Raw genomic sequence first — 26,661 nt, 5'->3', positions numbered from 1 at the left:
GGGTCCGTTTCGTGCCAGCCAGGCCATCCCTTCACCAGGACCAGGGACCGATGGAGACCCGGAGGTGAGACCGCTGGGCACTGCACATTCATATGGGCTAGGTTCCAGGTTCTCTGCAGGGACCCCTGCATCAGGGGCTCCTCCAACTTAGTACCTGACTGCACAGTTTCTGTTTGTTTTGCAGGGTGATCGGGCAGGGGTGGCGGTTGATAAAGCAAAACCAGCAAACACCCAAACCACTCCTTACCATTCACAAAATCGCTAGTTCGCCAAGCCTTCGTTTTTGTCCATTTATTTAGAAAAAAGAAATTAACATGGGCAAATGAGATACCTCAGCGTGACAACAGAGCATAGAAATGTCTAGCAATAGTCAAATAATTTGATCTTTAAATACAAAATAACCACATGAACACCTAATATACAGGTTTCATCTGAATACATATTTATTAGATAAATATTAGAGGCTGTCACATCATCTAACTACATACAGGTTTGCAAGACTAGAAATCACAATTAGTTTTCTGACCAGTTTAAAGTATGAAATGATTGCATTGTACAGAGATGTACAAAGACGATGACGGTGGCTGTGGGGGTTACTTCAGGCTGCACGGTGGGTGTGTGTTCACGCGTGTCTGTGTCAATCACCTGCGATCATGATATCAAAAATTATACAAAGTATGAATTTGGTTACAAGTTTCTTCTGAAATCCCCGTTTCTTTTCATTATTTCCATAGCACCCTAAAAATACACAGGTGGCGGGACGAGTACACTGAAGCTAAATAGTACATGTAGGTAAAATAAAAACAAGAACGGAACAAAAAATTCCTTTCCACACAGAGTCAGAGTATATTACACGGTGAGACAGATGCGGAGAGGGACCTCACAGACGCTAACAGACAGGATCTAGTTTTTTTCCACGTTAAGATGGAGTTCCAAGCCTTTTTGTTTTGTTCCGTAAAATAAAAACAATACACATTCCGAGGGAAATGAATGCATCTGTTAACATGTCTCTATTTCGCATTTACATATGTACACATGTCCCTTGAGTGGCTGCTGCCCGCATCGCCCTGTCTGGTTGGGTGAGGCCGAGGGAGCAGACATGGAGCTCTCTGGGGGTTCAGGGCTTCCATTAGGGAGAAAGTATTAGTTCCTTAAAAAATAAAAATGGCTACAGGAATATGATCCATGGGTAAAGCTTCAAACCAAGAAGATGGGGTGATTGCTTGTACTTGGGCCTTCCCGCCTGCCTGCTGGCGCCCTGTCCATTCCGTGGAGTGGAGGCAGCAGTGTGCCTATGGCCTGGGTGGATGCTTGTCATGGAGAAGTGGCTTGCTGAGGCATCGTTTTTGCTGAGGTTACGTATGGCTCCAAGTAGTCATCTGAAAGGGTCAGGGAAGCATCTCCCCAGAGTTCAGAACCGCCCTTGCTTGGGGAAGCCGTCGTCACCTGACTGTGTCACCAACTAGGGCTCGTTCCAGCCCCAGACACCTTGATGCCCACCCCCCTACCCCCACCCCACCAACCCGGCTCCAAAATCACTCTGGAAGAGTATGTGCCCAGAGCGTAGGATGCAGGCACCACAGGTCTGGAAAGCTCTTTGCTGAACTTGCTGGTGGAGGCTTGCTTGAGAGGGGACCCAGGAAATCCACCTCAGGGTGCTGAGCCCACGGCTTACTCAGAGACGGATGAGGGAGGTGCCCGGAGCCTGGGTTGTGGGCAGTAGATAGACCCTCTGTGCTAGAAAGCTGTGGGTAAGTTGGTGAGCAGAGTGGGGACACCCTGATAACAACAAGAACACACCCAGGCCTTTTTGAGACAGTCTTGCAAGGCAGGAAGCGGGAAATTCTAAGGAAGGCATCTATAGGTCTGTCTGGGGCGGGGCAACCCCAGATGGCCTGACACAGCTGGGGCTAAGGGTCACTGGTCGGAGACGGCCACATGTGTCCCCACCAGCCAACTGGGGATGGCTCCCAACAGCGGGTAGCCTGGTCTTCGTCTAACTCACGGTACAGCCACCCATGCTTTTCGTCCCTTCATCTGTACAAATGGCCCTGGTTGCTTTTTTGTTTTTGTTTGTTGTTTTTTTTTTTTAAAAAAAGGGACTCGGTCTTTGTCATTGAGTCAAGGTATTTTAAAAACACCAGCAAAGGCTATAACCAGGTCATGAAAATGTTGAATATTATCAAAGACAATACTAAAATATTCACAAAGATATTTACAAAAGCAATTCTTAAAATAATTGATTTGCATACGGAACACCACTCTGTTTGAAAAAACCTCAACAACGGGACAAAGGAAAGGGGTGGGGGAGGGACGATGGCAGCTTTCCTACAGAAAACTCTGTGCCGGGCCGGCTGGTTCCGTGACCGGAAGTCAACTGCTGGGGCCAGCGTTCCGGTCAGATCCAGAGGAGTGCTGGGTGTCCCCCGGCCAACAGAGGGGGAGGCAGAGACTGAAAACAGACAGTGAACGGGGGAGCGAGCGAAGGTCCCGGGCAGCAGCAGGGTAGGGGCACGACAAATTTACAGAGGAGATCCAAGCGACCCAACCGCCCAGCATCACAGGCCACGTGGCTCGGGGAGCACAGGGGAGCCTGGAACAAAACGGACGCACAGAAAGCTACCCGGGGCACTCTGAGAGTGAGCGAGCGGTTGGCAGGATGGAGCAAAGCACGGAGGGTAAACCAGAGGCTGCTTCTGCTGGAGCAGGAGTGTGGGGTGAGCTTGCAAGAGCAGAGGGACACGAAGCGAGGGAGAGGCTGGCGGCCAAGAGCTGGGGCTGAGACAGCCACAGAAACACCATGCGATGCTTGATTCTGGCACACATGGCAATGGGCTGTGCTGGAGCCCGGGCAGCCTGGAGCCCAGACCAGACTCACACACAGTGATGGGCTGCGCTGGAGCCCGGGGCAGCCTGGAGCACAGACCAGATGCACACACGGCGATGGGCTGCGCTGGAGCCCAGGTCAGCCTGGAGCACAGACCAGACAGACAGAGGAGCCGGAGAGTGAGCGATGCCCGGGGTTCCTGCTGCTGAGCCCTTGCATCCCCTGCCTTTCCACCGCCCACCCTGCCGTCCGGGTGGACACGGGCACTGGGGCAGAGGGAAGTGGGCGTTACAGTCTCAGAGGGGTGGGGGAGGGGAGCAGAGGAAGGAAGCAGAACACACGGGGAGAAATGGTTCGCTTGCTGTCCAAGTCCAATGTTCCTCTTCTCCAAGTAACTTCGTAGCTTTGTTGCAGTCGTTTAAAAACCAGGAGAGGCTTGGAGCAAAACTGTAAGTTGCTGATTCTATTGGACTCCAACTTTGACTGGTGGCCCTCCCCGCTCCACCTAAGGGCACAATAATTTCAGCTGGGGTCTTTCTCTGCACCCCCGTCCCCCCGAGGCTGGACCCTGGCCTGAGTCAGTGGTTCTAGGGCCATCCTGGCTTTGAGAGGCCCTGACTCCCTTTTTCCACCCGTCCCCGAGCAAGAGGGTGAGTGGCTCTCCCTCTCCCAAACACAGAATCTTGTCTTTTTTCTCTGCTTTCTGAGACTGTTCAAAGGGTATCCTGGCTTAAGAGGTCTGGGGTCAAAGCGATAGCCTTGGCCCCTGAGAGTTCTCTTGCCCAGAGGTTTGTGCTTTTCTGTGGTGGGTGGTGGTGGTGGTGGTGGGCAGGCTGTTCTCAATGCTGCCAGCTGCCGCTGCTCCTCCAAGGCTTGGGGCCGCCGGGGTCTGGGGGGCTTTCTCTCAGGGTCACAGTCACTTGGAGATGGCTCTGGGCCAGGAAGCAGGGAAGCTGGGTTACAGTTTAGAAACTGGAAGAATCTGGGGGGCACTGGAGGGTCGTCTGGAAGCCGCCATCAGCGTGTGCCCCCTCCCTGGGCTGTTGCCCCGTCTCGAGGGTCATCTTCAGGGCCTGCTCTGGGCGTGGGCTCCAGACCCGCACTGCCTTCACAGCGCACCTTCCTGCCCCTTGGCTCTGAAGGCCGCAGAAGGGGCGGTCCGAGGGCTCGGGCTCCCAGCGGGGAAGTGTGGGGGGCAGGCGGGGAAGGAGGCCGAGTGGGGAGGGGTGGCCCCGATGCAGGGGTGGGCTTCAGTTGTTCTCAAAGAGAGACAGGAGGTCATCATTACTATTGCTCGGCAGGTCGGGGGGATCCAGGTATGAGAGGAGCTCGTCGGGGTTTGTGAGTTCTGGGAGGAGCTGGAAGAGAAGTACAAAAGCCCAGTTGAGGTGTCAGCTGAGGGCGCCAGCCCAAGGCGAGGAAGGCAGGGCACCCCCAGGCCTGTTCACTTGCCCTCAACCTGCCTCCTGGGGTCCTGGCCCAAACAGGGGAAACTAAGTGCTCGTGGTCCCCAGATACACCCAGGCCACCATGCTGGTCTGGGGCACACCGTGCTCACTTCAAGTCTGGACAGTGGGGCCCTCAGCCCATCAGCTGGGAAGGCTCCTCAATGAACAGAGTGATCCTTACACTTGCCACAAGCAACTGGGGGTCACTTGGGCCTCCCAGCAAAACCAAGTGGCTTTGCACGTAAGGCTGGGTGATCTCTCTGTATACCACCACCCCACACCTCACCCAAGAACTCCTGGCTCCTTGCTGAGCCCGTGGCTGGCTGGCAGACCAACCCTACCCTCTCCTGTGAAGTCCTTGGAATCTTCTGATCTCACGGGGGAACCCTCATCAATCTACAAGCACCCGCCCTGGCCTGGCCTGGGGAGGAGAGTCAGACAAGAACTCAAGATGGCCAAAAAGCCGAGTGAGCCCCATTCACTACAGAGATCAAGGGTGACTCCTGCTGGGGCTGAGGCATGAGGGAAAGGAGTGATGGAGGAAAGGGCGGGCCTCCTGCCTGGGAATCTAGAGTCTAGGGATGAGGGGTGGGAGGGGCAAGTGCTGTCTCTCTCTCCCCAGCAGCCCTGCCCAGCTACCCAGCACCCATCACCAGTGTCCCCTGCCCCACCTTCCAGGTCATTCAGTTCTCAACATGGGGGGGTGGGGGGGTGGTGATCCCTAAGTCTCAGTGTCCCACTTCCACCTCAGTCACCACCACCCCCAGTGCGACCCGGGGCCTCTCACAGTGAGCGATGGAGCGAGCAGAAGCACAGGGCATGGACGACACACAGACTAGAAACTGGAGACAGACATACACCAGCGACGCAGATGGACGGACCCTGTCCCTCCAGCCCCTCCCCTGCCGCGGGGCCAGAAAGTGTGGCAGACGCGGAGATGGCAAGCCGATGTGGGGAAAGGGGAAGGGCGGGGATGGGTGGGGACCCTCCTGGGCTGCCTCCAGGACCAGCCCAGAGGGACTCTACTACGGGGGCCTGGGCGAGGCGGGGCACGGCTGGCCTGCGGGACTGTGGCCAAGGGGCTGGGGGGCGGGGCCAGCAGCGAGGGGGCGGGGACGCGGGACCCTCGGAGGGGGCGGACCCTCGGAGGGGGCTGGCCCGCTGTGGGGTTCCCTGGTCCTGGAGCCAGGGGAGGCGGGTTGGCGGGGCCCACCCTCCGGCCGCCCACCCCTCCTCACAGCTATGCCTCCACCCTGGGCATCAGGCCCTCAACACCCGCCCCTGCTCTCGGACAGGTCCCAGCGCCAGGCCTAGCCCCAGGCCAAGGCATGTGGTGACCCCAACTTACATCCAGCGAAGGCTCCGGCATGTCAGATGCTCCCTGCGCTCCGGCCTGACCCTCTAAGGCTGAGGAGGGATTAAAGGTCAGGTCGCTGTGTGGATGGTTGCCGGGAGCGGCCTGTGGCGGTTGCCGGGGAGGCTGGGAAGGAGGAGGAGGAGCCCCACTGTGATGTAATGGAGGCCCTGACTGGCTGCTGGGGTGTGGGACGTGCAAACCTTGTTGTATGGAGGGATGGGGCTGGTCAGAACTGCCAGCGTGTGGCATCTGTGGAGGAGGAGAGAGCAGGAAAAAGAGAGGTGAGGTGACGAGGTACGGCGACGAGACGCCTGGAGAAATGAAAACCAAACCAAACCAGGAAAATAACAAACCCCCAAAACAAAGCCACCCCTCTACAAAGCTGAATGCTTTTTTTTTCCTCTGCAGAGAAACAAACAAACAAAAATCCTCCCCCCGAAACCGCCCGTCAGGGAGGCTGAGGCCACGTGGGGCCGGGAGGGAGGCGGCCAAGGGCTCTGAGATGAGCGGAGACACTGAGATCTCGGGGTCCAGGCAGGCCCCTGGGAGCCCCTCTGCCTCCCTGGCCTGGACACCAGCACAATGAACAACAGCAAGGGCAGGATGGAGAAGCGAAATGGGCATGTTTCCAGGGGACAGGGAGGCGGGCAGGAGCGCTGCTGGCGGCGTGCTGCAGGCCCGAGCTGGGCTGGCGGAGAGCGGACATGGACGACAGCATGGGCGGGCGTGCAGCTCGGGGAGGGTCTCTGCGCCCCACATGGGCCCTGGGCCGGGGCTGGCAGCCAGGAAAAGGAGCACCTGGGCCTCCACGGCATGCTTCTCTCATAGACAACCTAAGGGCCCACACCCCGCCCCATGTGCACAGGGGCTGTGGGTGGGCAGGGGACACAGGAGTGAGTGAGTGAGAGTTACACTTCCCCTGTCGGCTTCAGGCAGTCCTGCCTTCAGAGCTCAGATCTCAGAGTGAAAGGTCCAGGTCCTGGCCCCATTTCCAGCATTCCCCAAGCGGCCCCCACCCTAGCCCCAGCCCCGGCCCCGGCCCTCACACTCTGATAGTGCAGGGAGCTCCCTGATGGGCCAGGCTGCTCACTCGGAATGGGCAGCCAGGCGGCCACTTGTCTCTGTGGTCTTTCGTTACCCTCCTCCCCGCCCCGTCTTCTGGGCCACACAGAAACACTGACACTTCCTTCGTGGGTTTGCAAACTGCAGCCACACCGTCCCGATCTCCAGAGAACCCAGTTCCTCTTCCTGTTTCTCCTAAAAGTCATTTCCTGGGCCTTGCTGTGGGCCAGCCTCTGCCCACAGTTCAGGTGGCCCCCTGCAAGCACCGCCCCTACAGCCTGGAGCCCTGAGAACAGGAGATGTCCACATGACCTTAAGGATGGTGACCCTGGGGGAACATGTGTGGGATGCAAATGAAGTAAGAAGGACCAGGAGGGGCTGGAGGGACGGCCACCACGGCTGTCAGTGTGAGGCCAGCCTGTGACTCCTCCCCACGCCTGCAGTGCTCCACGGTGCCTGCTCTGGGAAGCAGGGGGCAGGAGGGGGCTCCACACACTTGGAGCCCAGCCCCAGACAGCGCCCCCCCTGGATCTGCTGACACAGCTGCCCTCCTTGGCCCTGACATCTTGCTGGAATTATCTCGGAGCCTAGAGGGGCGGGTGCTCTCTGGGGCTGCTGACACACCCGTCAACATCCCACTTGGCACAGGAGAGCCCTTGGGTGAACGAGCGCCTGCTTGTGGCCCTCCCACTGTGCACTGTGACTCCTTCTGGCCTCGCGCTCAGCAGGGTGAAGCTGCTCTGGTTGGGCAAAATGTCGGGGGTTGGTCGCAATTGCACCCCACTACCTTGTACATCTGTACTTCTGGGTCTAGTCACCATCTAACATAAGCCCAGAAATGGGCGAGGACGGTGCATATTTGAGAAGCATCCTGGGGGGCTGTGAAGTCAACTCACAGGCTTAGGTCCCTCTGCAAAGACCCCAGGCAGCAGAACTGACAAGGTGGTAGAGAGACTTGTTGGACAGGGGAAGGAAACACTGCCTCCACTGCCATGTTCGAGTGTTGGGAATTGTGAGGACTCAGAAGGTGCCATGTGAATATGGGGTCAGGGGATGATCTGGGCGACTCCTGGTAATGGAATGCTGAGATCCTGGGGAGCAGGGCCAGGGAAGGGGGCCAGGAGAAAGGCTCCCAGAAATCAGAAGCCCCACAGAGCAAAAAGTAACTTACAAAAACACGGCCAAAGGCCTGTGAAAGCAGTTATTTCTGATGTGGCATTCTGGGTTCCTGTGGGCAAGTTGCTACAGTGCCCCTTACTCAGAGTCCTTCTGGTTAATAGTCGATCCTGCTGAGAATTAGTGGCTCTGGTGTACAGGACAATCTCCTGGCCCAGTGGCAGAGCCAATTCCATGTTGAGTGTGGGGAACACAGTGCAATCCAGAAGCCCCTTCCTTCGAGGCCACACCGTGAGAATGGAGAGCTTGGAGAGGTGCCTTCGGGTGCAGGCCCAACCCCACCACTGGGCGTTGACGAGACCCCCTGGCCCCTTCTCACTGGCAGCTGTGACCCAGGACCTACTGCCAGGCCCTCTGTGACTGCCCCTTGGCTAAGATGAGAGACACAAAGAATAATTGAGGCCTCAGTGTTCAGCCCCTGGGCCTCAGCTTTCCCAAAACACCCACTGTGTTTCCTCCATCCAGGCACCACCAGAACTTCTGCTCCTTGAGCACGAGGCCTGCGTGTCTTGCTTGCAACTGATACAAGGCACAGCCGGGAGGTCAAACTCAGAAAATGCCCACTAGACCAAGTGGGATCATCCAGCGCTGCCTAGATGAGGACCTGGGGGTGGTCAGACCTACCACCATTGCTGTTGGGGCCACAGGAAGAGAAGGGACGGCACAGGGCACCTCGCCCAAAGGGGCTTTCTCAGCGACAGAGTGTGTGTTAATATGTGAAACAGGATGAGAAGTGAATCTTCTTGGGATAAGTAGATGTCCTCACGTTTCTTTTTGCAGAAGGAGGTGATCAGACTCTCAGGGGGTAAAGTGCTTGGGTTTGGGACAAAATTCTAGATGGCTGGATGGAGCTATGATAAGTCAGTGTAAGAGTGTGTGTAAGAGGGGACGGCATGTGTGTGCGCGCGCCTGTGTAGGATGTGTGCCGTGTGTGGCAGTGTGTGGACCTGCGTGCAGGGTGCGTGCAGGCCTCCGCACATGTGCACGTGTATGCAGTCTGTATGTGCAGGTAAGAGCCTGAAGCTTCCCCCATCTGAGAACCTGATGTCCTGGGTGAAACAGCCAAATCCAGGGGTGCTGTTGAGCCATGACCCAGCCTCGGTTAGGCCCCCCACTCCCTCCTGAGTCCCCAGACTTAACTCTCCGCCCTCCTCTTTACCTGGGAGGGAACCAGGCAAACATCAGAAAGGTCCAGGGGAGCCCTCTGTCCCAAACGGCCCCACACTGGGGCTAGGGGCACCGGGGAGGTGGAGGGTCATGGGCGAGGAACAGGTACTCACAGTCTCCTGCATGGGGTGACTGAGGGGCTTCTCGAGGGTGGCCATGTTGTTGGGCATGTCTGGGGGGTGGGAGAGCTGGGGGGGCCCGTGCATGAAGTCATTCATGGACGTCCCACCGGGGTTCCCGTGGGGGAAGTCAAAGTTGCCATGGCCTTGATAGTTGTTTCCTGGGGATGGAACCAGATGGGGAGGGGTGTCATCAGAAGGAAAATGCCCCCCCCCCCCCAACCCCCTGCCCAGGGAATCAGAGTGTGGAAACGAAGAACTCAGGCTTAACCCCCTGCAAGGCTAGGGTCAGCTCCAGCAGCTCAGACCTCCATGCCTGCCCTTCATCCCCGGGACGACCCAGGCCCAGAGCAGGTGGCCAGAATCTGCCCCGTAAACAAAGGAAGCTGTTTTAGATTTGAGAGTCCACCCTGAGAAGTCAGCTGTCTGGCCCCCAAGCCGCTGCTCCCTTCACCATGTGGTGGTGGCGAGAGCTCAGAGGATCAGCACGCTGGAAAGCTGGGCCCCTCAGTACGCTGTGGGACTCTGGCTAGGTAGGCTAACCTCTCTGGAAATCTGATCATTCTGGAGCCCCGGGGACCTAAGGGCAGGGATTCCGTGGGGTGCTGCCATCCCCAGACTTCTGGGGGGCAGGGATGGTGCTCTCTGGGAACCGAGAGCAGTGCAGTGCAGCTGGGTCTGGGTGGCAGAGAGTGAGGGACAGGTGGCTGAAGGCTGGTGCTCCAGGCCCCTGGACTCTTGTCTCTCAGAGGGTGGGAGAGTTGCAGGGACAGGGCCAATGTGCAGACCATCGGAAGGAAACACAGGGGGCCTGGGGAAGGGCCAGAACTCCAGGGGCAGGTGGTGGCAGCGTCTCAAGCAAAGGGGCTCGGAAGCCCCTGAGATCGGCAGCTGCTGGGCTGGGAGCTCCAGGAGTCAGGAGAGGAGGCTGAGCAGGGTGGGGTGCGAGGGGCAGGAGGCTGGCTCACGGCTCAGTGTCTCCCGCATGCCTTCCCAACTGGGTACCAACCCGCAGGGCTGGACAGAACCAAGCAGCGGGACGGAAAAGGAAGGATGGCACTGCACCCCAAGGCCAGCAGTGGGGTGTTGTTTTTTGAGGAGTGAGTTGTCTCTGCCTCTTCACACCACAGCTTCCTTGCACCTGCCACCATCACCCCAGAAACCCTGGGCCCCCGCCACAGCTTCTCCCTCCCTTTTCATCGGCCGTCACCTACCTTGGCTGCTGTAGTCGTTGGAGTTGGCGCTCCCGGGCGGAGGCGGGAGTGGATAGGGGGACGGGCCAGGGCCCAGGGCGGCGATCATCTCCATGACATTGGGCATGATCATCTGGCTGGGGCTCATGGTCTTGAACCTCTTGGAGGGGATGCCATCAGGGTCATCTTTAATGTGTAGGTCCGACTTGATGGGCACTGGCCGCCAGCTGCATGTGGGGTCAATGGTGACCTCTTCAAACTCGGAGCTGGGGGAACAAAGGGGCAGAGCTGGGGTCCTGGGTACCAGGTTGTAGACACAAGAGCCTTCAGCTTGAAGAGACGTTGTGATGCTCTCATCCAGGCTCGCCCTGCCCCCATTCCCATCACACTCAGCCTACATCAGAGGTATGGGAGACTTTTACATCTTTGGAGAGAAGGGGAGACTGAGGCTAGGAAAAGCAAGTGGCTATGTGGCTGGCCCCAAAGCCTGCACTCACAGCACGGCCGCCACCACAGGCCCCGTCAGCTTCCTGCTCTGAGCATGGTCCTTTCTGGAAAGTTCATCTGCCCCCAGGTAGACCAGTCCTTAAATTTGCAGAGAGGTGAGGGATGTGGGAAAATGGTCTGCCAGCCCAGTGGGGGATAAATTATCAGGGGCAACCATGTATGCTCACCTCATGCCATCAGGGCCTGCATTCTTGCTGCCCCCCGACCCCTTCCCCGCGTGGAGAGGCCTACTTACTGTTGGATGGCATTCAGGATGCCCCACATATACTGATCCACCTCCAGGCCCTCCAGCAGAGCGGTTTTACTGGAAAAGAAGAGAGGCAGGGCTTGGCCTTGGCTCCTGGACCCTAAGGGGTGGAGACACAGCTCGCTCCTCCTCACTGTGTCCAAGAGACTCAGCCCCTGCCACTGGTTACTACTGGGGCACCAACAGGAGGGGGCAGCCTTGCGACAGCTTGGTACAAGGGGACTATGTGCTGCCCCTGTGATCTGAGCCCCTCTGCTATGCATTTAGGGCAGGTGGGAGGTGGCTGGACCCCATAGAACAGGCCCCAAGCTCCTCCCACAGCCAGGTGAGTGTGCTTATACTGAGGCAGGTGTCACTTACTTGCACACAGGACACCTCCAGGTCCCTCTCTCGCAGTTCAGCTGCAGGTATGACTCCAAGTCAAAGCACTGTAGAGGCCGAAAGACAAAGACCGATGAACCCAGGGCCCTCAGAAACCCGAACTGCCTCTGGGACCCTCATGAAGATGTCCCACCAGGGAAGGAGACAGGTGATGGAGAGACCCAGGGCTGGGGTGCTGGGTGGAGTGATGTTGCCTATTTTCTGTTGTGCATACAGTCTATGGGCCACGCCCTGCAACGCTGTGCCTAGCCCTCCTCATACCAGCCCTGTGCACCAGATGACCCTCGGCCTCCGAGCAGCCTTCCAGTTCCCTTGCAGCCGCCCCTCACCAATCCTGCCACTCTCACGGCCGAGACCACGCGTGGAGGACACGCTCCATCTGGTTCATCAGCATGTATGAGACAAATTAGGCAACCAGACACCCCCTTGCCCCCGTTTTCCCAGGGAAGGAGCTTTTGATGGAGGGGGCTCCTGACCCATTCTGAAGCCCTTGGGGCCTGTTGTGAGAGGGTGGGGGCTGAGGGTGTGGCTGGCCTGGCCCCAGGGTAGCCCCCACCCAATGCATCTCACCCACTAGGGCTGCCTGTGTTTAGCCACTCAAACTGTGACCAGGCACTCAACCCACAGCCACTTCCTGAGCGCGTGCTCAGGGCAAGGCCTCAAGACGAGCCGGGCAGAGATGCCCCTGCTCTCAGGCTCATATCAGCCATGGTGGCCGAAAGGGCAGTATTTCCAGCTGGCTTATGACATCTGCCAGGGCTAGGACTGTCTAAATCCAGTTCTGGAGCCCTCTGGGGCTCCAGAAGAGGTCTCTATAATTCTTGCTGGCTCCTTCTGAGAGAGGAAACAAAAAGAAGTGAGAGGCTAGCTCACCCATTTGTAGACATCATGATGACTGTCATATCCAAAGAGTTCTATAAGTTGGGCAAGGAAACTGTCCCCACGGCCCAGAGGAGGTACTGAGGCTTAGAGGGGAAGAATGAATTTCTACAATGGTGCATAACCAATGAAGCCTGAATTCCAAATCCCCAGCACTCTCATTTTGGGGGTGGGGGCTCCATCCTCTTTATTTCTAACCTTGTTACTACTCCATCCTCTGAAATGTTCATGTCTCTTGGTTCATAGGGAAGAAGCAGGTCCCACCAGTGAGGTTTACATCCATCCTAACTGCTCAATAAAATCTCATGAGACTTCCTCAAATCCAGAGAAGTTAAGTCCTGACACTTCAACAGCTCATTGATGATGCCTAAACCAGATGGACCTAGCTCTGAGTACACAGAGAAGTTGCTTAAAGGATAAATGATGTCAGGAATGAGTGAGTGAAATCAGCTGCTGATGGCCACGGCATCCTTCCAGGGTTGGAGACAGCCCTGCTGCCCTGTGCCTACCCTGTCGCCATCCCAGCCAGATTCCGGAAGGCTCCTCCCAGGACTGCTCACCTGGACATGCTTGCAATCGTGGCCTCGAGCAGGCAGCTGGATACGCCGGAATGTGATGGGGCACTTCAGAGATACCTTGATGGCTGTCTGCTCCACGCCATCCTCCCCATTGAGGGTCGTGTTGCCCGATGAGGCCGCCACACTGCTGAAATTCCGCTTGACTGCAGGGTGGAGGCAGAAGTGGATAAGAAGGGCAAGGCTGTCCTGCACTTCCCCCACTCCCTCAAGTGGCTGATGCACACCCATAACACTGGGAAGTCTCATAAATAGGTGCAGGGCACCTAGGCCTGGGTGAAAGTGAGATCGGCACGCTGGGGGCCCTGGGATGCCCAATACTCTGGAATGACACTCTTCAGGCGAAAAGTGTGAAGTGTCTCTGGAGGTGGCCATGTTGTCAGCCCCCCAGCCTCCGCAGTTCATGCCCTGTGTCTTCACTAGGAAGGCAGGACTTTCTGCAAAGCCTGCAAAAACAGTCTGGCACCTCACTGATTTTCTGGGTCAGTGGGAGAGCCCCACAGGCACTTTCGCACTTAGTTCTGCAAGGGTGGAAATGGCCTGGCAGGATTCTAGGGCTCAGCATACAAAGAGGCACATTTGAAGGGAGTGTAGGAGCACACTTCCCGCTTCCTGCATGGTGCCCCCAGCCCAAGTGTCTGCACCTGGGACTCGGAGCCAAGTCCCTTCCTCTCAAGTTAGGCCTGGGCTGTTGAGGTAAGGAGTCCAGTCTGCAATTGACCTCTGTGCTTCCCCCGCAACCAAGAACCCTCTTCTCCAGTTCCTCCCATCCTTCCAGGTGATCACCTTCAGGGAGCCCGTCCGGACCACCTACACCATGGTATCTTGGTTTAACCTGCCTCATATCCTGTGATAACAGAACTGTGTACTCCTCCAACTATCCCGCAGCCCCAGAGGAGGGGCTCTGGAGGGGAAGGGGAAGGGACTAGTGCCAGGGCCCCTCCTCAGGGCCTAGTGCTGTCAGGCTCGAGGGACAGTGCCTGTGGAGAGACTGGGGTCTGGTTCCAGCCCTGAAGCCCCACTCACTTTTTGTGATACAGTGCTCCGCGGGCAGGAGTCGCTTCTTGAGGAGGCCTTGCAGCACGGAGCGCACAGAGGGCCGGTGGACCAGCTGCAGCACAAAGAGGTGGGACTGCCAAGAAAAAGCGGAGACTCAGACCCTGCCATGTGGCCCCCACACCCACTCACCGTGCCCCAGAGGCTAAACACAGTAAAGGGCCCCACATCCACAGTGATGCCCTGCTAGGAGAGGGTCCTGGGGCCCTGCTAGCAGAGGGTCCTGGGGCCCTGCTAGCAGAGGGTCCTGGGGCCCTGCTAGCAGAGGGTCCTGGGACCTGGGAGAGCCCTAAAGGACCAGGATGTGTCTTGGGACCTGTGAGCTGGGGACCCAGAGAGGGGTCACTCCCCAGGGACAGTGGGTCTCCACCAAAGCTGAGTCTGATGCTCAAATAGCAACACCCCCTGCTCCCCGCTCCCTGAAGGAGGTCACAGGACACAAGGCATCAGGATGGGAGCCAAACACTTCCTACCCTTGCACCCTGCTGTTTCCCCATCATGCCTACTCCACCCTTCCTGCCGGAGGATGTTGTCTTGTCTTCACTCCTCCAGGAGGCCTTCTAGGACTGCCCTCTCCAGCAAGCCCCCACAAGCTCCTCACTCTGACAGCATCCCTAGTCCTGTGACCCCTATCTCTGGGTGGTCTTGAAGCCCCAACCCTCATGAGGGCTGGATCAGAGCTCTTCTCTCTCCTCCAGGGAGGCCAGCAGGCGGGGGTAGGTAAACTGCAAATTCCCAAGCAAGCCCTGAGTGCCAGACCCTGATCCTGGGGGAGAGAAGCATGGCTCAGATGTGGCCCCAGATCAGTGAGTCACAGGTCAGGAGACACACACACAGAGACACACACAGACATACAGACACACACAGGAGACACACACACAGACACACACAGACACACACACGCAGATACACACACACACACACACACACACACAGCTCTGGGTCACTGCTGGGTGACCAAGGGAGGGCGTTAACTCCAGACTTGGTGGAATTGGGTCTGGGGGGAAAAAGATGATTAGAATATAAAAATTTCTTGCAAATGAGGCATGAATGGAGCCTAGCTTTGAGGGAGACACAGAACTTCCCCAGTGGAAGAAGGTGGTGGGTATGGGGGCAAGTGGTGTCCAAGAGCTCCGGGAGGAAGTGGTGCAAGGCTGTAATGCAAGAGGGGAGGCCAGAGCACGATGGGCTGAGTTTCATCCCACAGTCCCGGGAGGGGGGTGGGGGGCAGGCGGGGGGGATGAGGACAGTGGCACATTTCTGGGCTGCTTCTAAAAGATCACTCCGAGGGCTGTGGGGAGGGGACCCCGGGCCATGGCTGACCCCACGGGGCGCTGAGGGTCTCCCACCCCCCACCCCCGGCACACTCACGCAGCAGCAGGCGGTGACGGTGATCTGGATGGTGTTGCGGCCTGGCTGGCACACGTGCTTGAGGTGCAACGGCTTGTGGGATGTCTTGTTGTCCCCGCGCTCGATGGTGAGGGGCGTGGCGTTCACGCTGACCTGCACCGAGGCTGGCCAGTTGGTGTTCATCTGCCGGTCCTCGTGGTGGTAGCACTTGAACTGCAGCTCCAGGTCAGACCTGGGGGTGGGGCTGAGGCTCAGGGCGGCGCTGCCAGGGGGCTGCCCCGGGCCTCCAGGTTGCCTGGCGGGGCCACACACCTCGGCCTCATCACGGCCCCCGTCAAGTCACCCAGGACTCCGTCTTCAGCCATAAAGTCTCCCCCGACTGCCTCCTCTCTCCTCTCTCACACTGGACATTCCCACTGCCCAGGCACCCCAACCCCATCAAAACCCATTCCAACAACCCCAGTTCCCCCAGGACTCCCACACACTGTTTAACCATAGCCCCACAACTCTGGCCACTATCTCCCAGCCCCCTGCACGTAAGGACAGAGACAGAGAGACAGAGAGGACAGACACTAACTCAATGAGACCAGCTGGAAGACTGATTATGTCCTAGGCTCCTGAGGAAGAAGCGTCCCAGGCCAGGGCCTTGTCTGGTTCAGTCCCCCCATTCCCCTCCACGGTGGGCCCCAAGGACACGGCCCTGAAAGAATCCCCACAAACCCAGCAGGGACCACACATGCGTGAAAGGCGAGCAGGGCCAGTAGCCAGGGCACAGGAGGTCTCGCGGGTGAGGGTACGCACGAGTAAGAGGGGTGGGTGAGCAAGGCCCCTGCACGGGCGTCTCTCCTGCCTGAGTGTGCTCCCACGCCCTTATGCTCACCCTGGCTGTCGCAGGCCTGCTCTGCAGCCTGATCAGCCTGATCAAGCCAATGGGCCAGGTATGTGTGCACAGGTGCGTGTGCACAGGCAGGCGCTCAGCTCAGACACATCTCATGCCCTCAAGGTGCTCAGCGGGCAGCTGAGTCCTGGCTGAGAAGGGACCGAGGGTGGAGACACCAATGGGTTCTGGTGTCTAAGAGGTCCGAGCCCAACTCCCAGTTCAGCTTCTTGCTACCTGTGAGGACTCCCCCAAGCTAACCACTTCTCTGGCCTCAGTTTCCTCACGGTCAATGGGGCAAGCAATGCCCGCTCATAAGATCAAAGGAGATCAGGTATAGCAGGCTCAGAACACAGAGCCTGGGCTAGCAGGGGGCCTTCAGACCCCACACTCCGGCGCCGGATGTTTGAGCAGCAGCCCTGCCCAGTGGCGAGCTGCTTGCCTGGTTCAGGAAGGACCCAACCCTGCTCTTGCACCTCTCTCTATTCCTGGCTCTGGCCACATGAGCCACAGTCAGGGGCCAGCTTAGAGTCCCCGCTGGAATATCCTCCTTCTCAGCCGTTAGGTCTCAGCTAGCTACCGCTTCCTCTGGGAATTTGTCCTTGAGCACTCGCTTTGGACCAGGGTGAGTGACAGCTGATCCCTACTCTAGGGCCCCTACGCCAAGGCAGCTTTGTCTGTCTCCCAGGCACTGCAGGTTTTCCATGACATTCCCAGGCCTTGCACACAGCAGGGCCCAGTCAGTGATGCTGAACAGGTGACGGTGTCAAACAGATGCTGTTACCACCTCTCACAGGCAAGGCCAGGGCCTCAAGGCCACCTCCACCTGGCACGGGCTGTGCCGCACGCTTATACTCACCTCCACATCAGCGTCTGGTGGACCGTGGGCCGCAGGTGAAAGACGTGGTTGCTGACGGCCAGGTTGTGCTCCAGGCGGAAGGGCTCCAGCACCACGCCGTCCCGCACGGGGAACGTGAGCCGCAGCTCGTCATTGTGGTTGGCTGCACAGGGGAGGAGCCGGTGAGCCGCATCACCCTGGCCGCCATGGCACACGACACGCGCCCTTGGCTGCATGCCCTGCGTGTGTGTGTGAACAGGGCCACAGCAGCCGGGCTGTGTGATTAAGGGCACACCAGACAGCTCCTGGCATCTTCTGGTCCCCTGGACCCCATCCTGAGCATCCCTGCATCCCAAGCCCCATGCATCCTGTTCTTGCCCCCACCTGCTGTCTGCCCTGGAAGCCCTGAAGACTGCCCCCAGTCCTTTTCCACAGCTGAGAGCCACTCTGCCTCCCAGCCTCCCGCTGCTCAGGTAGCTCTTACACCCTCCACTCTTTTCACATGCCCAGCCCGCACAGGCCAGCAGTCAGACTTCCAAGTCCCCTGACTCCCGGTGTACTCTGAGGGAAGGGGAGGAGGGGGCATATGGAGGTGTCTGGACAGAGGAAGGGAGGACGTGAAGGAGAGAGTGGGGAGCTCACCTGGGGGCGGCGGCAGAGCGCTCATATTTGGCTTGATGTCAGGCGGGAAGGGCGGCTTAACGTCTTGGCTGGGGGACAGGTATGGGGGGATGCTGCTTCCGGGGGTCATGGGGGGCGTGGGGTTCCCTGGAACAGGTGAGTGGGGGTAGTTTGCCACAGGAACCGGCCTGGGAGGCTGGAAGGAAAGAGAGACCACATACAGGTTACTGGTTTAAGAAATAAGGAAGGAGGGGCCATGGCTCTGGACACAGACCCTGCCCACCCTAGCATCCCAGGGCTGCGACCCTTGCTCCCCCAAGGGAAGAGACCCCCTCCCCCCCGCCCCCGCAGGGAAACCCCTTCCTCCACTCTGGGCGCACTCAGGCCTCTGCTCCCATAGGAAGACAGGTGGGTCTGGGAAGGGCATCACCACCCTTCACTTGGGTCACGACATCGAAAGATTGTAGGGTCCCCAGCCCATTTGGCCAGCGAGGACACAGGCTCAGGGCGATGGCGGACTTGCCTAACACAGTCTGGGGAGAAGAAGAAAGCTAGAAGCAATTCCAGGTCTCCCGCGGCCCACAGCATGACTGTAGGCCATGTCCTTCATCCCCATCCCACCACACTGGGGTCCCCAGATGGAGTTAGGCGCGAAGGGTCTCCAGGAGCCCCTTCCCTTAGTCTCTGAGTCCCCACATGGTTTCTTTCCAGGGCTGGCCAGGTCCACACTCATTCCCATCCCACCCATCTGAACTGTGGATTCTCCAAGCATCTCTGTGGCTTGGAGCAGATGGGCCTACTAACGTCCAGAAAGACTGGGGCAGAAACAGCGAGGCCCCCTCTAACACAGTGCATGTGGGTTATAATTCCCAAGACGGAGACTGGAACATACCCTATTGACGTTCCCTTGGCTGTAGTTGCTGTAGCTGCTTCCAGAGAAGGTGTTATTTTGTCCATTAAACTGCTCTGGCTGGTAAAGCAAGATAAACAAAGCCATGGATGGGAGGCAGAAAGTCTACCAGAAACCCTCTCTCCCTCCTGAAATGAAAGTCTTCCAGAAGGATGGGGGATGGTGGAGAGGCCCACCCAATGCTGGGGTAGGGGGCAGGGTAGGGGCAGAGCAGATCACTGCTGCAGTCAGCGTTTTGCCTTTCTCTACCTACCCATCGCTACTAATTTAGTGAGTTTATAGAAATAGCAACACCTAATGTGCTGAAGTTGGGGTAAAAATAGTAAGCCCACGTAAGCCAAGTGGTGGGTGGCCATGTAAGTTGGCATGATTCATGAGCAAATAGGTGTAAATTATTTCCAGAGTCTTCCTCGCTCCTGAGAATGTACTTTATAGTAACCCCAAAGAAGGAAAGAGTTACGTGCATGAAAATATTATAGTACTATTTCAAAAGTGCAACCACAGGAAAAATCCCACATGTCCAACAGAAAGGATAAAATGCCGTACGGTTCTCAGTAGAATGTTAGGCAGCCATTAAAAGTGACAACCACTGGGACTGTAGCAATAAGTAACATGCTGTGTCAAGTGAAAGAAACAGGTTCAAAATTACAAGGTAATAAGAACCATATAACGTTGTTGGTGCCCATGTGCATAGAATAATCAAGCGTAAATATATTCGAGCGGGTACTTTTTCTTAAAAAATATTTTTCCTCCATTGTTATTATCTTACATGCGCTATAAATAGTGAAGGGAGAAAGAAAACCATCGTCTGAGCCCCGTGAGAACAGGAACCAAGAAAAGCCAGTCGTTTCGGTCATCACATGCATAGCTCGGAGCATACAAGGCCACATCCAGCAATCTCCGCCTGCCCCCTGGTGACCTCAGGGGGTGCCCAGGGCCAGGATGACGCAGGCAAGGGAAGGGAGCTGAGCTGGTGAGGAGGGAAGGGGCCCGTGGGGCAGCGGCACTCACCTTATAATACTGCCCCATGTTGACCGTGGGGGGCGGGTACTGCCCAGTGCTCGGCTGGCTGGGCATCCGCTGCCCGGGGTAGTTGGGAGACGTGAGCGGCCGCGGGGGGTTGGGGGTAGGGTACTGGCCTGGCTGGGTGGGGAACTGGCTGTTTGGTCCGTATTGCTGGTTTCCATAGTTAGGCTGTGGTGGCAGAGAAAGGGGCAGGGAAAGGTCATCAGTGTCTGGAAGCCAAGCTGCCCACCGATGCTGGGGCCGCCTCCTCTCCTCTCCTCTACCACCCACAAAACGTCCACCCCGCCTGCAAAGAGGAACAGCTCAACCAGATGATGCCTGGGGCCCCTTCCTGTCCTGACATGCAAGGATATAACAGCTGGCCTGTCTTCTCAAGGGCCACCTCCCCTGGAAGCTGTCTTTTTGGAAGCCCCACGCCCCTGGGCACTTTCAGAGCCTCTTGTTCACACCATCAGGAGGGCACTTGATTCCGAAGCCCCCTTTGGGTTTCTCCTGGTGCTTGGTTTGTGACAGACAACAGAAGGCACATCTGTAAAGGTGAGCCCCTGAATCTGGGAGGCTCTGTCCCCCACCCCACACTGAGCAGAACACACTGATGTTGAGTTCTGCGTCGTCCACGCAGAAGGTGGGAGAACCAGGCGGGTGAAGGGACAAGACAAGCCCGCTTGGGGAAGGCAACCGTTTCTGCGAGGGGCAGGATCACTGTCCTGGGAGAGCCACCCCACACCCTCTAGTTGCCTCCTTATTCATAAGATCAGGTGACCCTGGGGCACCCCACGTCATTACATCCTGCAGAGTTGGCGCTGCTTCCCTGTCTGTTGAAACTCCTTGTCTATTCGCTGCCTCTCTTGCCCTCTCGGCTCGGAGGTGCAGGAGATGGCTAAGTCCCAGTGTCTGGCAGAGAACAGGCCAGCAATTAATACTTGCTCAATACAAGAAAGAAGGGCAGAGAGTAAGCGGCGGCGGAGAGCCAGGTTTGCATCAGCAGTAAAGAACCTGGTGCAGTTCACATTACTGCCATACGGCAGCTGTTCTGTGTGATGGCGGGATTTCTGTCACATCACTGCAGGACAGGAACTGGAAGCTGCGACTGTCCACCAGCAGAGTCCTGTGCGGGACCAGGTGACTGACCCCAGCCCCTGCCCCAGGGTTCCAACAACCTGAGAGGTTCTACAAGCGTGTATGTACTTAGAGATTCCCAGACAGGCTCAAGCTGTGCAGGCTGTGGCCCCCAGGGTCACAGCCCAGCGTCAGGTACTGTGTAGCTGGGTAGCATCAGCAGCTTACAGGAGATGACTTAGTAAAGATAACCGAGAGCCTTTGGTGTGCCCTGCTGTGGCAGGCAAGAGGGTGCCAACAATGTACAGGGGCAGGGCTGACACCAGGCTGATGCTGGGAATTCTGCTGCCTCTGCTGTGACACCAGGCTGATGCTGGGAATTCTGCTGCCTCTTCTGCAGTCACCTCCTTGGGTGCCAGCAGTCCCGAGGCTGGGCCTACAGATGCACTCCCAGCCCCGCCAGTGGGGACGCTGGGATTCTGAGCACAGAGGGGGCTGAGAAGGCCTTGAACTCGTGTGGGGACTGCATGGGAGTGAGGCGCACAGGTCAAGGGCCCCTCCCATCCCCAAGGACAGCCAGGGCCTCGGGAGGTGCCGTCCTTCTCCGGCTTCTCCCTGAGCTGGTGCCAACCTGGAGGAGGTCTGGGCTTGACCTTGTTTGACCCTGACCTCTCCTGTCTTGGATCCAGGGCACCTCCATCAGCGGCCAAGCCATCTTCTAACCCAAGGGAGCGGCGGATGCCGAGGGGAAGCACACAGACCTTCGATGAACCCGAGGTCTTTGGGCTCTAACCGCACGGTAAGCCGAAGCAGAAGGCACAGTTCTGAGAAGGGGAGGAGCCGACCTGAGGAGGTATGCATGCAGACACTGGGAGATGCTTGGGATGGGCTCTCTCCAGGTGAGCAATCAAGGCGGGCCTCCCGAGAAGCATCTCGGTGTCTTCTGCAGGTGAACTAAACCTTTACCTAGGCACCCACATAGGCCATTCACTGCCAACCTATTTTCTGAGTGCTCTCTGAAGGCCCTGTGACGCCCCCTCCAGGAAGTTCTTCAGACCTCACGCTGAGTTCCAAACACCCCATCGTGCATCATTCCTTTGTGGCTTCTGGCTTAGACCTCATCCTTCTGGCTGAAGTCCTGGCTCCTGGAGGACAGGAGGTGTGGGTTTGGTTCCCTTGGTCTTCCCCAATCCTGTGGCTGAGCCGGCCGGATAGCCTGATAGGCAGCCTCGCCCCTGGCAGGGCCCCAGGAACATGCTGCCTGCCTTCCAGCCACTTCTCCGAGGTGCAGAGCCTTCAGATCGTCACAGGGCTTTGTCTCCTCTCTCTCTCGGGTAAGACGCCCTCACGTGGGTGTGAGGAATGTGGACCCAAGGAGCTCTTAGTTCCTTAGCCTGAGTCACTCAGCTACTGTCTGTGCTAAGACAGGAGAGAGTCCTAGGGGCGGTCACTGCCTGCTAACTGCCTGCTCATGCCAGCCCCAGGGCCAGGAGCTCCAGGTACATCCCCTCATTCAAGACTCCAGGCAGCCCCATGACGTGGGCTGGATGGTCATGAAAGAAATAAACGGAGATTCCAGGAGAAGACGTGACTTGCTCAAGGTCTTCTCGATGGGACATGCCAGCGCTGACCTTAAACTCAGAAGCACCTGACTCCTAAGACTCTGCCTCTTGGTTCAGGCTTCCTAAGGGTCAATCCACACCCTTTTCAAGGTATTGCCCACAGCACCCGTGTCTTCAAGTCCCAGGTCCTCCCCGCTACCCATCCTGCCCGCCATCTGCCTGCTACCACACTCACCTCTCCAGGGTATGGCCTCTTTATGCTCTGAATGGGAAGGGACTGGGGCCGGGGGCCCGGGTACGTCTGCTGGGGCATCCGCTGCCCATGTGTGCCAAAGGGGCTGATGCCGGGCGGCCGGGGTTGGTTCATGCCCATGGGAGGGCCGCTCATCCCCGAGGGTGTCATGCCAGCCGCCATGTTTGCGGGGTTCATGCTGCCCCCCATGGAGGCAGGCCCCCGAGGCCCGGGCTGGTTCATGAATTGGCTGTTATACGCCTGGGTGGGACCCATCTGGAAAGAGGAACAGACCTTCAACGGGAGAAGAAGAAAAAAAAAAAGAATAAAATGCCACATGCATTGAAAGTGCAGGGAAGGAAGGGTGGGGGAAGTGGGGGGTTCAGGACTGGGAGTTGGGGCACTTTCCTGTGTGGCTGCAGCTGGTGACCAGGCTCCAAAGGACCACCGGCCGCCTGGGCTCACGGCTGCCCTCTGCAGGCCGCACAGGAAAGATGCAGCCCGAGGGGTGTTAAAGGGTGGGGCGCAGTCACTCCAATGCACAGGCGGCATTTCCAGGGAGGCAGGCAGGGAACGGGAAAGGGGGTGCGGGGGTGGGGAGGGGCATGGGAGAATGGAGGTGGATGAGGATGGAGGCAAGAGCCCCTTTCCTGGAAGCCCTGGCCCCGCCCTTGTTTCTCAGCCAATAGATACACACCCTCTATCCATCAAGTCTGCCTATCTCTGCCCACCTGCCCTGTTGTTCCCAAACTTAAGTCCCCAACCTCCACACCCATCCTGCATTTCTGCGAGGGCTCCCCCTCTCCTCACACCCCATCCCATCCTTCTGACGGTCAGAGCTGGGACCTGGGCAAAATCCACAGATGAGACAACTAGTGGAGCCCCGGTCTTCAGAGGACACCAGGGGACAGACTGGCGTCGAGGCTGCTTTAGACACAGCCTGCTCTTCGGTTAAGTGGGGGCCAGATTGCAATATGGAACATCCTTCCCCATATAGAGACATACAGGTAACACGCAAAACCAACACAAACTCCCAAACACCCCCCGTCACACTCACACTGACACACCCACACCTCAACACATAACCCCCTCCCTGTGCTTCTAGGAAAGCCTAGATGCACCCCGACACCATCCGCTCCTCCCAGCACACAGACACGGACAGGCGGACTCCAATCCCTGGGGCCGTCTGCTGAGTGGACCAGGACTAGTGTGGCCCTTACCGGTCCATACTGGTTTATATCCTTATTCTGTGTTTCTTGCAAGGCTGCCACGGTGGCCGTAGCTGTGGCTGTGGCCGTGGCGGCTGCTGCCGCCACTGCAGCTGCTGCAGCCGCAGCTGCTGGCTGAGTGAAGTCAGCGGGCGGCCTGGTGTGTGGAGGGACACCCATGCCTGCAGGGGCATTCGGACCCCCAGGGTAACTGTGAGGGAGGAAAGAAGGGTGAGTTAGATGCCGCCTGAACCTAAAGATGAACCCACGACCAGCCTTGGGTGGGGAGAGAGAGGTCGGACCGTTCCAGGCCCTCCTGCCCACAGCTCATGGAGCAGGGAGGTTTGGACTCACAGCCCAGTGGGGACAGGGGCCTCCTGTGGGTTGTCAGTCCCTCAGCCACTTGGCAGCCACCAAGTTGCTGTGTGCCTGGAGCCCCATCTAGGTCCTAGTGGGTGCTCGCTCCTACACCCTAGGTCATGGCACTCTCGGCCACCACAGTGAGCCGCTTTCCTGGAGGAGGACCCCGAGTGTCAGAGAACCTGAGCCACTGGTCCACGGCCCCCAGCAGGGATGGCAGGATGGGGATGCAGCTACGTTTCACCAGGAGGCCCCACTGCACCTGGCAGGGCTGCAGTCAGCCCTGGGGACCTGGGAGGGGTGAGGCCACAGGGCAGTCCTGGACAGGGCAGGATGGACAGCGAGGGGAGGGATGGGGCACCTCTGCCCCACCCCACGTCCCCGGAGTGCCTTCCTGGGGTTCCCTGCTGTCTCCCTCCCTTACTCCTGAACCACGGGACTCCAGTCCCTGCACACTTCCGCCTCCTCGAGCAACACGGCAGAGTGGACCCTCCTGCACCCCCGCTCTCTCAGTGTCTCCCAGCTAGTAAAGGTGTGACGTAGAGCAGCGTCATTCAGAGGAATGAGAAGGTTGTCCTTCAATTTGACAGGCTGACGGCCCTCAGAACGCCACCCAGCTGCGCCGCATGTGACCTGCAGGCCGGCCCTGCTCACCTGGCCCCGAAGCCCCCGCTGCCGGGGTAGTTGGGCCGGCCGTACATGCTCTGCTGGATGTAGGGCTGAGTGGGGCCGGCCTTGGCTGAGAACTGCTGCTGCTGCCCAGCAAACTGTGGGGAGTTGAGGCCGGGGTTGCTGGTGGTCATGCCCGACGCCATGGGGTTGCCGCCTGGATTCATGGGGTTGTTGGCATTGGCCATAGGGTTCCCAAGGACCTGTGGGCAGAGAGGGCGGCTGTCACCTATGCGGGTACCCAAGTGGCGCAGGGAGGGAAAAGGAGAAATGCCAGGGGGTGGGGGTGGAGGAAGCATCAAAACACAGGCAGGACAACAGAGAACGAGGAGGAGGAGGAGGAAAAGGGCCGGGGGCTTTTCAGTGTCCTCTGGGCATGAACTGCTGGCACAGCACACAGTATTAGAAGCGGGTAACCCAGCCTGGAAGCGGGCTTTGTAGATGAGAACCTCAGCCCAGTGCGGAACAAGGTGACGCTGGTCCTGCACATGGCTGCCGGTGGGAAAGGCCTGGACGTCTCAGTCTTCCCGTCCTACAAAGCAGCCTGGATGCCAAGGATCGTGCCACAAGGAGGCCCTGCGCTGCTGCTCTGTGAGGGCCAAGGGAAGCCCAGCCCTCTAGCTCTGGAGGGTGGCAGGGCCCTGTGGCTCTCTGTGGAGCGCGAGGGGCTCCCTGTGGCCCAAGACTGCAGATAAAGTGCGCTGGTTCCCTCCAGGGTGGCAAGTGGCCCTGAGCCATTCACGTGGCCAGGCGGCAGGAAGGCAGGCATGGAGGAAAGAGGAAGGACCAAGAGCGGGAGGCACGGTAGACGAGGGATGTGGGGTGGAGTCTGTCACAAGTTTTAGGCTCAGTTTTTTCACTGAAATCTAACCCAGGCCATCCAGGGTCAAAGACTCCAGGTGTTGGGACCCTAAGCTCAATAACCTCCAGGAAGTTCTCCTGTTAATCCAGCCTAAATAAACGTGAGCCAGGAAAGAACCCCTTGCTCTCTGTCAGGTGAAAGCCACTGCCCCAGCAAGGCCCTTGGGCTGGGGCAGTGCACAGGGCCAGGTGCCATCCTCCTGGGGCAGGTGTGGGCCCATCCTGGGTGGAGGCGTGTCCACAGCTGGGGGCGCCCTGACAGCTGCTCTTTCCAGCAGGCGAAGAGCCTGGGAGAGCCAGCAGGGCTAGCACGGCAAGGTGACCGTGATGGATGGCCCCACCCGGAAGGGGCTGTGGCTGGGGGGGATGACAGGTTCTTACCTGGCTCTGGGATGTGTTGGTCACTCCCCAAACCGTGGTGACCACGGAGAGGGAGCCGGGAGGCTGGTTGGTGTTCTGCTGCCAAGGGACAGAGTCATAGGGGAATGACCCATCACTGCAGAGAGAGACAGAGGAGGGTCCTCAGGGGTGTTGCAGATGCAGGCTCAGAGGGAGGCATGCCCCATCACCCCACCATGCTCTGCGGCTCCTGGCCATTCTCCATTCTGGATCCCCTGAGCCTGGCATGGTGTCCTGTTGTGTGACAGTGACCAGCTCTCCCACCAGCACTGCGGAGGTGCCACCCCCATGGTTGTCTGTCTCTGTGAGACCAAGGCCACGGGTCATGCTAAGCTCTGCCTTCGACCACAAGCTGCTCTAAGAAGTTCTCCAGGGAGAGCCCTGGTTCCTTGGCTCCAACTTCCCCTCAAAACCACCTATCCCTTCTCAGAAAGGGCTTCCCTGGTGGCTCAGATGATAAAGAATCTGCCGGCAATGCAGGAGACCCAGGTTTGATCCCTGGGTCGGGAAGATTCTCTAGGGGAGGAAATGGGAACCCACTCCAGTATTTTTGCCTGGGAAATCCCATGGACAGAGGAACCTGGCGGGCTACAACCCATGGGGTCGCAAAGAGTTGGACACGACTGAGCAACTAACTTGCACTTCTCAGAAAAGGTCAGCAGGGCCCCCGTCTGAGTCTCGGCTCTTCCCTCCTC

The 26,661-nt window shown here is 58.2% G+C and overlaps 1 protein-coding gene across 9 annotated transcripts in view; it reads right to left on the bottom strand.

Annotated features, from left to right (window-relative positions):
- Window positions 1–276: 276 nt before the first annotated feature.
- ZMIZ1 (zinc finger MIZ-type containing 1) overlaps window positions 277–26,661 on the bottom strand; it is a 190,026-nt gene continuing 163,641 nt past the window's right edge. For 6 of the 9 annotated variants that reach the window (XM_060406364.1, XM_027962408.3, XM_060406365.1 and 3 more), the window contains 17 exons: window positions 25,949–26,063; window positions 24,692–24,909; window positions 23,690–23,888; window positions 22,473–22,763; window positions 19,602–19,784; window positions 18,573–18,650; window positions 17,702–17,876; window positions 17,081–17,222; window positions 15,366–15,576; window positions 13,965–14,070; window positions 12,924–13,084; window positions 11,464–11,531; window positions 11,092–11,160; window positions 10,371–10,615; window positions 9,151–9,317; window positions 5,624–5,881; window positions 420–4,185 (listed from right to left, as the gene is read on the bottom strand). In XM_060406364.1, the coding sequence (XP_060262347.1) occupies window positions 4,078–4,185; window positions 5,624–5,881; window positions 9,151–9,317; window positions 10,371–10,615; window positions 11,092–11,160; window positions 11,464–11,531; window positions 12,924–13,084; window positions 13,965–14,070; window positions 15,366–15,576; window positions 17,081–17,222; window positions 17,702–17,876; window positions 18,573–18,650; window positions 19,602–19,784; window positions 22,473–22,763; window positions 23,690–23,888; window positions 24,692–24,909; window positions 25,949–26,063 (2,794 nt within the window). In that variant the 3' untranslated portion in view covers window positions 420–4,077. Of the gene's footprint in view, window positions 4,186–5,623; window positions 5,882–9,150; window positions 9,318–10,370; window positions 10,616–11,091; window positions 11,161–11,463; window positions 11,532–12,923; window positions 13,085–13,964; window positions 14,071–15,365; window positions 15,577–17,080; window positions 17,223–17,701; window positions 17,877–18,572; window positions 18,651–19,601; window positions 19,785–22,472; window positions 22,764–23,689; window positions 23,889–24,691; window positions 24,910–25,948; window positions 26,064–26,661 lie in introns of all 9 variants that reach the window. The other 3 variants (XM_042240845.2, XM_027962409.3, XM_060406366.1) reach the window with 3 other exon arrangements.

Source organism: Ovis aries, chromosome 25 (assembly GCF_016772045.2).
Source record: "Ovis aries strain OAR_USU_Benz2616 breed Rambouillet chromosome 25, ARS-UI_Ramb_v3.0, whole genome shotgun sequence".
NCBI lineage: Eukaryota > Metazoa > Chordata > Mammalia > Artiodactyla > Bovidae > Ovis > Ovis aries.
This window is presented reverse-complemented; position numbering and strand designations above follow the sequence as displayed.